Here is a 14035-nt window from a genome sequence, read left to right as displayed (position 1 = left end):
AATTCTTCAGGTCGGGGCATAGGGTAAGTGTCGATGAGGCATTGAGCATTTACAGTGGCTTTGAAATCGCCACAGAGACGAAGATCACCATTTGGCTTAGCAACGACGACGACAGGAGAGGACCACTCACTGGAAGTGACAGGAAGCAAGACCCCTGAAGCAGTGAGACGATCCGGCTCCCATTTTACCCGATCACGAAGGGCCACAGGAATGGGCCGAGTCCGAAAAAACTTAGGCCGAGCAGTGGGTTTGAGCGTGATATGACTTTCAAAGTCATTTGCATGGCCTAACCCAGGAGAAAAAAGGGACGAAAATGTTGTCGACAAGGAATCCAATTGAGGATAAGGAATAGCATCAGAGACGATATTGACAGTCATCTATGGAGAACCCAAAAACGCGAAAGGCATCGAAACCAAAAAGATTCTCCACGTTACTATGGTCGACCACAAATATGGGAACAGTGCAAACGACAGATTTGTCAGATACCTCAGCATCAAATTGGCCCAAGAGAGAAATCTTCTGTTTATTGTACGTCCGTAATTGCCTAGTGACAAGTGACAGGACTGGAGAACACAACTGAATATACGTCTGAGAATTGATGATAGTGGCAGCAGAACCAGTATCCACCTGCATGCGAACATCCCGACCGAGGATTTGGACAGTGAGGAAGTACCATTGACAGACAGCACAGAAGCAGAATCAGCATCACATACATGGACGTCAGGTATGCGGTCGGATTTGCAAATGGATGACACATGACCCTTCTTTTTGCATTTGTAACACACGGTCCAACGTTGGGGACAATCCTCCCGCGAATGTTTCGTAAAACACCGCGGACGTGAAGGAAGTTGCCATGGGTTTTGCTGCAGTTTCTTAGGAGTTTGTTTATGGTTAGGCCAAGGCTGCGCTTCGGAGCGTACTGCGGCCACGTCGGCCACCAGGGACACGCCGCACGCTTCGTCAACAGCGCACAGAGGTTGTCTTCCCCGACGTCACCCCATGCCTCTGTTTGTGCTCCAGTGGCGCGAGAAATTTCAGAAGACTGAGCGATGGATAGGACTTCATCGAGAGTCAGATTTACCAACTGAAGGGCACGTTGCCTAACTTCTTTGTTGGGCGCTGACTGGATAATAGCATCCCGTACCATGGAATTGGTGTAAGATTCTTTGTGAACGTCAGTAACAAACTGACACTTTCAACTGAGGCCGTGAAGTGCAGCAGCCCAAGCGTGATAGGATTGATTCAGTTTTTTTTGACAGCGATAAAAGGCAACACGAGAGGCTACCACATGCGTATGCTTTTGAAAATATACGGATAGAAGTGAGCACATTTCAGCAAAGGACAAGGACGCAGGATCCTTCAAAGGAGCCAATTGCGACAACAACCGATACATTTGAGGTGAAATCCATGAAAGGAACAGAGACTTACATGTTTGGTCGTCATGAAATGCCAAGAAGTGCTGTCGAAGACATTTTTCGTAATCAGACCAGTCTTCCGCCGTCTCGTCGTAAGGAGGAAAAGGAGGTAGAGACAATGACAAGACACACCCCGCATTTGATGCTGCGGTGAAATCACAAATCGCCGATGTGAGAAGCGTTTGCTGTTCTGAGAGACCTTGCAATAGTTCCTCTAAAGTAGCCATGGAAACCTGTGGGTCAACGATGAAAAAGAAATTTTCACTACCTCGTCGCCAATTGTTATAACGTTAAGTTGAACAAATATATTTCTAAGACGACACAAAACATGTAAGTCACAGATCAAGTAAACGAAGTAAGACCTGTGTACACTGTAACGGTTAAATCAGCACTGAGTCCAAGTCTAGCGGCCGCTGGCTGGCTGGTCGCTTAGGTGGCGCGGCTGCTGCATGGCTGGCAGACAGCGCCGCATGTAGAGGACGCTCATAACTGCGCGGCGGCACTTTGAAAGATCGGCGAATCACAACACCAACATTAACAGAACAATAAAATTCCATTATGATCTCGTGATGTGGACTGTTCCAGGTAGGCGTCCAGAATGCATCTAGTGAGCAGACAGCTGGATGCTCACCTGGAACAATAAAACATAAATCCTTATACATTATCATTAAAAAACAGTGATTATCCCATTAGGCAACACCTCACTTGTTTGAAATTTAGGCTCAGAGGGTTGATCCCTCACAATAACAGGAAAATTCCTCTGCATTCTGATGATCAGAGCTTAGTGTATGAATAGGTAATTTCCTTCTTCAGATACAGAGATTTTAAGGTTACTGACCTGTTTATTCAATGCCTCAGTAGTCTTCCAAATCTCCTCCTTTCCTTGCTGATGACTAAATAAGTGCTTTGAGTTGTTATCAAAGCTCTTAACACCAGGCCAGCACCTTATATATAAGCTCCGTTTAGCCTAATATAACTCTACAAGACTGAGTTTGTGTATATTGTTAATATGTAGATGCATGTGGAGTGAAGCTTTTGTAAAAATGCAATTGACTAATAGTTGTACTCTCAATAATAATCTAAAAGACATGAAAAATAGGTAACCCATATATGTTACTCACCATATAGCGGAGATGCTGAGTTGCGATAGGCACAAAAAAAAAGATTCACTCAATTAAAGCTTTCGGGCATTAAGGCCTTTGTCAGCAGTACACACACACACACACACACACACACACACACACACACACACACACACTCACACACACACATATAAACACAACTTGCACGCACATCAGCAGTGACTGTGTGTGTGTGTGTGTGTGTGTGTGTGTGTGTGTGTGTGTGTGTGTGTACTGCTGACAAAGGCCTTAATGCCCGAAAGCTTTAATTGAGTGAATCTTTTTATTGTGCCTATTACAACTCAGCAACTCTGCTATATGGTGAGTAGCAGCTTTCCTTCTCTCGTATTGTTGCATTCCATCCTGGATTTTCCATTGTTTGATTAACCCATATATATGTGCTAGAGAAGGTAGTTTTCTGATTAACTATAAACCATATGGTCTAAAAATGGCAAAAACTGCTAGTACTGCTTGATGGTGCATAATGTTGAATGTGCAATTCGATCATCCAAGGCCGCGAAAAATTTTCTGGAAACTTGAAATTTCTAATTAGACTATTTTGTAAACTAACATGTTAGTTTAGTGAAATTATGCATTTTCGTATTCAGAAACATCAGGGCAACAAAACTATTACATTGAATTTTGGAAAGAATAGGATTTATAGATTCTAAAATTCTAGACTGTGACAACCTCTTATGAGAATAACTTCTGAAAAATGACAATATTATGAAAAGAAAAGTTGTTGTTCGCCATATAGTGTAGATGGTGAATAGGAATATTGCATTTCATGATATTGGCATTATTCCATCCTGGATTTTCCATTGTCTAACTTCTGAAAGATTATGATTTTGAAAAAGAAACTGTTTTCCAAAAAGAGGGGAATTATGGCTTTCAAACAAAGGATATCAATCTTTCAACAAATAATTCCTAGCAGGCTCAAATTTTCAAGTGCACATAGTTTGTGGGTATCATAAATGTTGAAAATATCTTAAAGTAAAATATATAATAAGCTCTCCAGCATCAGTGGCATGTAACCTACTTGGTGAACATTAATTTTAGAAAGTAACATCACATATAAGAATTTAAGGATTTCAGATACACACAGTATATTTATCATATATATAAAAGACCAAAAAAAGGAAAAAATACTTTGTATGAGGGATAGTATAAAATCACATAGAACACCTCTACATTGCTGTGTTATGTGTTGTAGTTGATGTCCCTCAGTATAGTTTTTAAAGGAACCCACCTGGGTTGTTTGTTTCAGTCCCAAAAATGATGGCGAAGAAAAGAAATCTCCAACAAATACGGTGTCCCTCTATCGCTTGTCACAAGACAATGTAAGTATTTGCTATATACTGTGCAATATAGTTGATATCCAAGCAGGTTTGTGGTTCATTTGGTGAGGAGAAACACATGATGGCAGTGTCCGTATGGATTACTTAGAATATGGAAAGAAACGTACATGGAATATTGGGGGAAATATTAAGCAGAAAAGAAGTGTAAATAGTCCTTGCATACAGAGGGCAATGTTGGAAATGATGTCTGAATTTGAGTATAATTTTTCTTGAACTTCAGGATCCCACAAAGACAGAGAGACTATCAGATGTGGCAGTAAAAACCATATGTCGTGATATTCTGAATGACCAGCTTATAATTTTTCTTACTTATAACATTTGCAATGGTTATTAGTATGCTGATTAGGACCATGACCTTGATACCCTCACAGTAGTTACAGTGCCCTTTTTTGTATCAATCCACTAATGTAATAATCTCAGAAATTGTCAGTTTCAACATAGTTGTTAAAGTAATGCAGGTATCTTATTACTCTCCCATGGGGTACACCTGAAGCTACTTTCTCCTCATTAAGAATTATGTGCTGAGTTTTGTAGGTTGGGACTTGTCTGGTCCAGCCACAAAGCTGATCTGGTATTGCATACTCTTCTATTTTGTACATTAGGTGCCTCGTATGCCACTGTATCAAATATCTTCCAGAAATCAAGGAATGCTGGGCTTATCTTATTGTTGAACATAATGAGTTGAGCTTCACAAAATCCATGTAGATCCTTCAGAAGAGATTTTCAGTCCCTTAGTTATAATACAAATACATAAAATATGATTCATAATTCTATAACAGATTGATGCTTTCAGTATGCCCCATAGTTATGGGTATTTGTCCAATCACCCTTCTTGAAAAGTGGAGATTGACTATCACCTTTTTCTAGTCACTTTGAACTATTCATTGCTCCTGTAACCAGTGATAAATTTGCTGATAGAAAGAGATAAATATTCTATGTAAGATTATGTAGGAATCACATTTGATTCATCTACATTTTCTCTTGTGTTAAGTCATTTTAGTTGATTTTCTGTTCCACAATCACTTATCTCAGTATCTCTGAGTGATAGATAGAATTTTACTTTCAATGGTTCTCAGATTTACCTCCTTATGGCTTTCTGGCTTTGTTCACTTATTGTTTGCGAAAGCGGCTTTGACACCATTTAAATCTCTGATGAATTACTCATTGCTTTTGTAGCAACTTTCCGACATGGCGATTGAACCACTCCTCACAATCTTTCTTGGCACAATTTATAAACTGTTTTATACAGTATTCGTAAATTTTATGTATTAATACTCCATCTTTTTAAACTCTGGAAATGAACTTTGGATGTTATTTACCCATATAATCTGCAAAGTTTATTTATTTTCCCCACTTGGCGAGGGGGAAAATTCCTTCAACAGATTCAGTTAAAGATAACCATTTGATATTGTTGGCTGTATGACCTTGAGGGAAGGCTCCACTCCCTAATGGGAAAGGTAATCCTGCTTTGCACACTTGGTACCTTTCTGTTCTGAAGCGTATTGTATTTTAAATGCATGTGAGAGAAGAGAGAGGGTGAAGCCCTGTCATAGTTGAAGCTGTAACAGCATAGTTGTCACGGACTTCCTCCTTTGTGTTTACTAAATTAGTATGTTTGTATGTTCTTTGGCAACTGGATACGCCTGCAGTGTTTGGAAAATTGGTATCTACATTTGTGAGAAATATGTAAGTAATCCCTTAACATGTTTAGTGATAGCTACATTGATGGGCTTTGTTTCTGTTTTCAGCAATCTGTTAAATCATATGACACGAAGATGAACAAAGAGAATCCAGACTTGCAGGACCAGCCTGCTTCACCAGCCCATAGTGAACCACTTACGCGGCATGTAAGTAATTACTTTGCTGTGAATATTAAACTGGTGTGTGGTATTTTTGTAGTAGTAAAAAAGTGTACTTTCTTATTATAGCATCCAGTTATGTTTCCTCCCCTTGCCATGCTTATAACATTGTTTGTATTTGTGAGATACTGTTTTATTTGTAGACACCGTGATATTTTTTTGTTTGTCTAGATAAAGTTGAACTTTTTGCTTTCTGAAAAATAGAACAATATGTCATTCACTGCATGTGAGTTTTCTTCACAACTAAATATGTAATTATCCATTATGAGTGATAATAATAATAATAATAATAATAATAATGTAACTGATGCTTGGTCAGCAAATTCTAACACGTCATGATGAATTGAGAGAGCGTGCTCGTCAGCTCCTGGAACAAGCCAGAAGAGAAGTAACAATTCGTGGGACTAACAGCCATTTAACAGTTCAGTCACCAGTCAAGGTATGTATAATTTGGTTGTCATTCTTCCTTTTAAATGAACTTCAGTTTATATGTATTAATATTGAAAATGTTGTATAAAATAATGATCATTATATGTGCGCAAACAGTTGTTGCAGGATTATCATACAAAAATTATTTATATTTGCTAATGGCATACAAAGCAGTTTCATATGTTACTACAGAAGTGAGCTAAACCAGAGCAGGTCATGATAATTAACTCACAATTTTCTGTTTCACAATGTATCCCCTTGCCTCTGATTTGGTGTGGTGCCCCAACTTTGGAAACATTCACCTTTTGTGAAATATTAGAAGAATTAATCAGCCATAAGCTACTATGTAGCCTGAATATATTTTACCTCAGAAAGACAGAAACAGATATAACCTTCAGAATAAAATTCCAACGTACTATGAGGGAAAAAAAAAATCAGTTTTTCTGTTGAAATGATGGTACTGGGATGAGGTGTGTGTGTGTGTGTGTGTGTGTGTGTGTGTGTGTTTAAGGGGTGGAACCGATATCATGTAACTGAATAGTTTGCAGTAAAATATTATAACTTCCCTTACTATCATTAGTCTTTTTTTTTAATTGAGAATGTTGACCAGTACTTGTTGATAAAACATGTGATGTAAGTACTACCAGATATTTTGTATCGCTACCACTTACATTGTAAGGGATGATAAAAAAGTTTCCATTTGCGGGAGTTGTTGCAGTGTATATGCAGTGTAGCATGGTTTGGATGTGAGTATATAAACACTGACATGACGTGTAGGCAAGGGATTAATGTAGTATTTGTGTCTTTCTGACATGCGTACATTAAATGTGGAAACATGATCTATGGCGACATTATGAACAAATGATGAGTCCAAACAGGACCATTGTACTGTTGTTCTTTACTTGGCCGCTGAAGGGCAAACACTGCCTAGACTTCCTTCAGAGAATGAAGAATGTGCATGAGGCGGCATGTCTGTTGAAAAACCATCATGTTGGAATATTTTGGCAAGTTCATGATAAGACACATCCCCATATCGCAAATATCATAAAGTAGAAGTTACGCCAACTCAAGTTTGAGACATTTGAGCACCCGCTTTATAGTCCCCAAGCGATTATCATGCCTTCGGTCCATTAAGAAAAGCCCTGAAGTGTCAAAAAATTCCTGTCTGATGAGGATGTGCAGCAGGCAGTTACGGACTTCTTCATGCAGCAGGTATCTTCAGCTGGTGTATCAGAGGGTTGATTGCCTCAATGCTCACTATGATTTTGCATGATTGGCATACTGATTCTGGACTGTATGGTCTTCAAACAGAAAATTTTTGATCACCCTTTTGTATATTTTTTAGTAATGATGTTAGTAACTAAATGCAGAAAATATTGACCACATAAATATTGACTGAAGTCCCAATAACTTGTTAACTTTCTCTAAATCAGACTTAGATCTACATCCTTGCATGTTATTTAAACCACACATGCAAGAATCTGTGTGCTTGGTAAATGATATCAGTAATTCACACTCAAACAATGGAAGTTGTAATATCTGTAAAGACTATAATGCATGTATTAATGACAAGGTTGATCACAGTAAGAATTTTGAATTCGAATGTAAATTGACTCTACCATATTATTAATAAAAATAAGACACAATACAGTTTGGTGGCCATGTGCCTATGGAAACATAGATCAGTATCAGTAACAGTCCAATAACAAGACAAGAATAGTCTGAATAATGCTGGATAATTCCATTTATAATTTTCACTGAAGAAGCAAGAAGGTAGATGGTGGACAGCAAATTAAAAATTCTCGTGCATTGCTCTTAAAAATCTTCTTAATTTTATTACTTAAATGATACTACACACTGCCTGAATTCAAAAAACTGATAACAACTTGGTCTGTAGCATAGATTTTGTAGTGGAGGTAATCACAGATTGTATGAGCAAGGTGGCTTCTGGCTGTTACAGTGCCAGACAGCTATGCTATGTAGATAGTGTGAATGGAGGTTTGGTTAAGTTGAAAGCTGTTTTCATGGTCCCTGTCATCTTTGATTTTTTTGTTGCTCACTCATTCGTTTCTTCTCTTTTCAACTGACTTTATTGCCAGTTGCCCCATAGACTCCAACACACTATCTTTCTTTTCTTAACTTATACTATCCCCTCAAACAGTGTAAGTTGTTTCTCTGTTTTCTTTGTGATGTAGAAATATTGGACATAAACTAGAAAAGAACAAGTTCAAGATTTAATGTCACCATCTTGATTCCCACAAATGATAACTGTAATAGTGTGTCCATTCAAGAAGACTATAGAAGTTTCTTCTATCCTTACCACAAATAATCTTACCATAAGATTAAATTTAACTATGGATCCTAACTTCCACAACAAATTCTAACTTGGCTTCTCAGCTGTTGTCTGTGTCTTCACAAGCTTGTTTCGTCACCAGCATTGTCATCCTTCTGGGGGATTGAAGCACAATCTGTCCCTTACCTTATCTCCTGTATGATCTGTTCATGTGCATTGTGGTGCATAATTTTTTGTTATATTCCATTCAGAGTTGTGCTTGTCACCATCTGAGCAGTCACACAATCCAGTTTCACTTATGTACTTTTTTAAATAATTATTAAGATGGACTGCAACTTCAGTGTATGCTTGTGGGTAAATTGTTGTCTCCCTGTATTTGAAAGATAATAACTGCTTCGTTCACCAATCCCCACCCCATTACCTCCTGGACCTCTTCTCATCACTGTTCGTGCTACCTCACTATACACCAACAGCCCTCATGCCCATGTCTTTGCCACAGCTAAACACTGGCTCTCCAGAAGTCCTTCCAACACCAAACACACTATCTCATTCTTCATACACTTCACTGGCCAAGACACTCTGGCCTCACTCCTCCATAACCTCAACACCTTCTCGCCCATCTGCTTCACCTGGTCATACTCAAGATAATATGCCACTCTTCTGGACATTAACCTCCACCTCTCTGATGGCACCATCCACAACCCTGTCCACATTAAACCCACTAACTACCAACAGTACCAGCATTTTGACAGCTGTCACATTTTCCACACCAAAAAACACCTCCTACACAGCTCATCCAGCTGTGGATGGCATGTCTGTAGTGACGAGAATTCCCTCGCCCAGTATGCTAATGGTCTCTCAAACATCTTCAGGGCAGTCACTAACCCCCAAATGCAGACCATAGACCATTTCCTATGCCATTACTCCACACACCCCTAACCCCCTCCCCCACCCCCAAGAATGAGCTGCAAAGAAGTGCCACCCTCATCACCTAGCGTCAGCCCAGACTGCTGGAGCAACTGAACCATATTCTTCACAAGTCTATCATCATGCCCCAGAAATGATGGACATTCTACCTACAATCCTTCCCACCCCAACCAAAGTAGCATTCCATCGCCCACCCGAACTGCACACCATTCTGGTGCATCCCTATGCCACTCACACTCCCAACCCCCTTGCCATATGGATCATGTCCATGTGGAAGACCCAAGTGTAAGACATGCCTGATTCATCCACCCAGCACATCCTACACCAGTCCTGTCACAGGCTTATCATATCCCATCAGAGGCAGATCCACCTGTGAATGCATCCATATTGTATAGTAGTTGTCACTGCACATCATGTTATGTGGACATTAGCACCAACTAGTCATCTGCCAGAATGAATGGCCACCACCAAACTGTAGCCAAGACCGAAGTTGACCACCCAGTCACATAACATGCTGCTGAGCGTAACATGCTAAAGTTCAAGCGTTGCTTCACAACATGTGCCATATGGGTTCTTCCCTCCAGTACCAACATTTCTGAACTACTTACATGGGGGTTGTCCTTGAAACGTATCCTTCGCTCCCATAATCTGCATGGCTTCATTCTCCGCTAACCCCTGACCCCACACCCTCTACCCAACTGTCTCCCCTTCCTCTGTCCTCTCACCCCTTCCTAATACACTGCTCCACATCACCTTCATCATGCTCTGAGTCTCATTGTCTCTGGTCCTGTGTGCTGCATGGCTATCCTCCCTCCCACATTACTAGTCTGCACACCTGCTGCATCCTGCTGAGCTGCTAGCTGTCTGTCCCAAACTCCCCCCCCCCCCCCCTTTTCCTGCCTCTCCGCTCCTCCTCTAACCACCCCATCTGACGCACCCCTACCCTAGTCAACCAGCCAAACTCCAGTTTCAGAATTGTATGTACAGCCAGCACAATACAGAGGTGTGTGTGTGTGTGTGTGTGTGTGTGTGTGTGTGTGTGTGTGTTTTACAACACACTTGTATGACTACCACAACTCTCAATCAATACTTTGTAGATAACATTACATTGTAATTTAAAAATCTGGTTAAAAACAATGCTGAGAAATCACTCAGTCCTTATAAATTTGTTACGTTTTACTGTTTGTTGGTGTTACAGGATGATGAGGAGAGGCAGCAACAGTTACGAGAAAGAGCACGAAAGCTTATTGCTGAAGCAAGAATGGGTGTTGTTCCTACTTCACCAAATGAGTTTAACAGCAAAGGTAAAAAAGAAATTTTGTTCTATTTTGAATACATCTCTATGTACGTGAAACTGTAAAACTGTAAAACTGAAACTTGACAGGTTGCATTTTTTTAAAATCTTTTTTGCAGTCACAGGTGCTAGTGATAATAGTCCTTCTAGGGAGAATGAAAAGTCTGATGACCAGAATAATGTTTTATCACGGACCTTGGAGAGAATGAAAGAATCATCTCCAGTGCAATCACCAGAGCATAAAGTAAGTCAGGCAGTAGATCTAAAGCCTGTCAGTTTGTCACTCTTCCCATTTTCTTTGTGAACAGATCCCACTAAATTTGTGTAAGATAGTTTGTATAATGTTAATCAATAGATCAATATTTCTATGAAAGTCAGAAAACTGTCTCCTAAGTGACATAAAATGGCAATAATTTGACATTATCATCACATTAAAGTTGATTTATTGTTGATTATTGCTGAAGTTGAGCTTTGTCTTTAGGAGATCAGGAAGTTGTTTCTGAAAGTATTTGTATGGAGTGTAGCCATGTATGGAAGTGAAACATGGACGATAAATAGTTTGGATAAGAAGAGAATAGAAGCTTTCGAAATGTGGTGCTACAGAAGAATGCTGAAGATTAGATGGGTAGATCACATAACTAATGAGAAGGTATTGAATAGAATTGGGGAGAAGAGGAGCTTGTGGCACAACTTGACTAGAAGAAGGGATCGGTTGGTAGGACATGTTCTGAGACATCGAGGGATCACCAATTTAGTATTGGAGGGCAGCGTGGAGCGTAAAAATCGTAGAGGGAGACCAAGGATGAATACACTAAGCAGATTCAGAAGGATGTAGGCTGCAGTAGGTACTGAGAGATGAAGAAGCTTGCACAGGATAGAGTAGCATGGAGAGCTGCATCAAACCAGTCTCGGGACTGAAGACCACAACAACAACAACAACAACAGTCTCATATCTGACATTCAGAAACCACACCCGAGATTTTCATAGTCTCTCACTTGCTGTGCACAAACTAATAATCCTACAGAAAAAAATGAATAAGACAATTTTGTAGGAAATTTAACGTAGTTAAAATTTGTACTGGTTAGCTTTTTTTTTTTTCTGGAGGCCATAGTTTTTGTGTTAATCAAGAAAAACATACAAAAGTTATCTTCAAACCCAACTCCATCTCCACCCTCATCCCTCACCAGTCAGGGTTTCTAGTTGTTGTTTGTGGCACTCCCTCCTGCAATTGTGCAAAAATTTGTGACTACACAAACTATTTCCAATATTTAAACTTTTTCAGTCTCTATTGATTGGGTCATTACACTTCCGGCATAGTCACCTATTTTGTTAATGTGGCCATGAAGGTAATGAAAGAAAAGAGAAATTTGGAAATGTTACACTAAAACTAATTGGATTGACAATTCAGTCCAAATGTACTGAGGAAGGTGGTGCAGTGGTTAGCAGATTGGACTCGCATTCGGGAGGACAATTCGAACCCGCCTCCGGCCATCCAGATTTAGGTTTTCCGCGATTTCCCCAAATCGCTCCAGGCAAATGCTGGAATGGTTCCTTTGAGGGGGCATAGTCAATTTCCTTGCCCAATTGGCAATTGTGCTTAGTCTCTAATGACCTCGATGTCGACAGGACGTTAAAGTCAGCCTTCCTTCCTTGATTCAAACTTAACCGTTATAAGCACAGTAGTTTTGGAGTCAGAAGGCCGCGCAAGTACAATGATAATGTAATTTATTTTATATTGTTAAAATTCACAAAATTGTTAAATAAAATTTATACAAATGTCAGTTTTACAATTTGTAAATTCTAGACTCAGCCAGTGGCATATAAAGGACAAACTGCATTAAATTTTCTACAAAGAGGTCATGTTCATTTCTTCTGTGTGACTAATAGACTGCGCGTATTAAGCAAGATAATATGTAAATCTCACATATGGTTTTTGAAGGCCAGATACAACATTGCAGGCTGCATAAAACGGCATTGGTAGGGGCAGCTGAATCACCATGTATGTACATTTCAATTTGCGAGGTTTATGCTTGGGTGCCACTTTCCCACTCCTTTACAGAATTCTTTCCTTCATCTGAATCTTCACTTTTAGCTACTAAGTTGCTGATAGCATATGTTAAATTGGTTCAGTGGTTCATGAAATAATAGTTCAGTATTACCCATTAATAACTGTTTTGTGTCATTTGACTACATGAGAAATATTTGTACTAACTATGAGTTTGTACATATTCCTTTTTGGGTTACTTACACACTTCGTTCTAGTAGAGTCTGTTTTCTCTGTGGCTGCATTCAGTAAAATAGACATTTTTGGCTGTGAAAATTATCTTGTGGTTGGGACACAAACTCGGCTATTTGATCCAACATTTGGTATTTTTTCAGTTAGCCACCTGAGAAGATTTCATGAAGTGACTGAGCACATTGTTCTGTCATTGCAGCATCAGTCTTTACAGAAAAACTCAGCTTGGACCAACTTTTTGCATTTCTGTACTCCACGTATTCAGTTTATAGCCAGCCAGTTTTCAAAGAAAAAAAAAAAAAGAAGAAAGAAAGAAAAACAGGTTTCTAAACAAGAGGGCAAACAAATAAAATATGACTGGTTAAATGAACAAGACAACCATAGAAGAGATGAACTAACAAGTGAAAATGGACACTGCATAAACCTTGAAGAGAAACCAGGTTGAGCAGTACATTTGGCTTAGATGATGATACGAAACCTGAAAAGAAAAAGGGGATGAGTGGTTGGGACAGTTCCTTACAGTTCATCTCATCACAGTCTTAGTGTAAAGGGTGCTGGCTGGTGTTTTCTGGTGGAGAATGGTGGGTTGAGGTGAGTCAAAAGCCACTCAGTGACAGCAGAGTCCCTTTACTACTTTTCAGCAGTTCATGTTAGTGGCTTGTGCCCCCATCTGGTCAGCGGTGGGTGATAGGTGTCGAACTCTGTGGACTTCGGCTGTGAAGTGTTGTCATGGAGACATAAATAGTGACTGCGCCCAGTTTGACACTACAGTGAACCAAATGTGCAGCACGAGTATTCCTGACTGGGCAGCAGAGTGGTTGAGCAGAGTTGTGTCGGGAGCTGGTGGAGCCAGCTGAGTACAGGACATGTTGGCCACCTCCCCGAGCTGTGGTGTGTGATGGTAGCGTAGATGTCTGGGATGCGAGGCGGGTGCCCCATGGCTAGGTGGCTATGAGCACCTCAGTTTGACCCTTGACCTGTTTGTGCTGTGGCTGGACCCCACAGTAGGCAGTCCTGTCAGGATAATGATGCAGTGATAGTGGCCTCGTGGCGGAAGCCAACACTACAGCAAACAGTGACTCACTGATGTGACCCAATGACC

At 40.0% G+C, this 14035-nt stretch overlaps 1 protein-coding gene across 2 annotated transcripts in view; it reads left to right on the top strand.

Moving 5' to 3' along the window:
- LOC126483731 (EH domain-binding protein 1) overlaps window positions 1–14035 on the top strand; it is a 220675-nt gene that overhangs the window by 149216 nt on the left and 57424 nt on the right. The window contains exons 13-17 of one of the 2 annotated variants that reach the window (XM_050106838.1): window positions 3804–3876; window positions 5643–5741; window positions 6073–6192; window positions 10601–10706; window positions 10816–10940. In XM_050106838.1, coding sequence (XP_049962795.1) covers window positions 3804–3876; window positions 5643–5741; window positions 6073–6192; window positions 10601–10706; window positions 10816–10940 — 523 coding nt within the window. The remainder of the gene's footprint in view (window positions 1–3803; window positions 3877–5642; window positions 5742–6072; window positions 6193–10600; window positions 10707–10815; window positions 10941–14035) is intronic. The other variant, XM_050106839.1, reaches the window with a different exon arrangement.

The sequence above is a fragment of the Schistocerca serialis genome, chromosome 6, assembly GCF_023864345.2.
Source record: "Schistocerca serialis cubense isolate TAMUIC-IGC-003099 chromosome 6, iqSchSeri2.2, whole genome shotgun sequence".
NCBI classification, from domain to species: domain Eukaryota; kingdom Metazoa; phylum Arthropoda; class Insecta; order Orthoptera; family Acrididae; genus Schistocerca; species Schistocerca serialis.
Note: the sequence above shows the minus strand (reverse complement) of the source record. Positions and strands in the feature narration are given on the sequence as shown.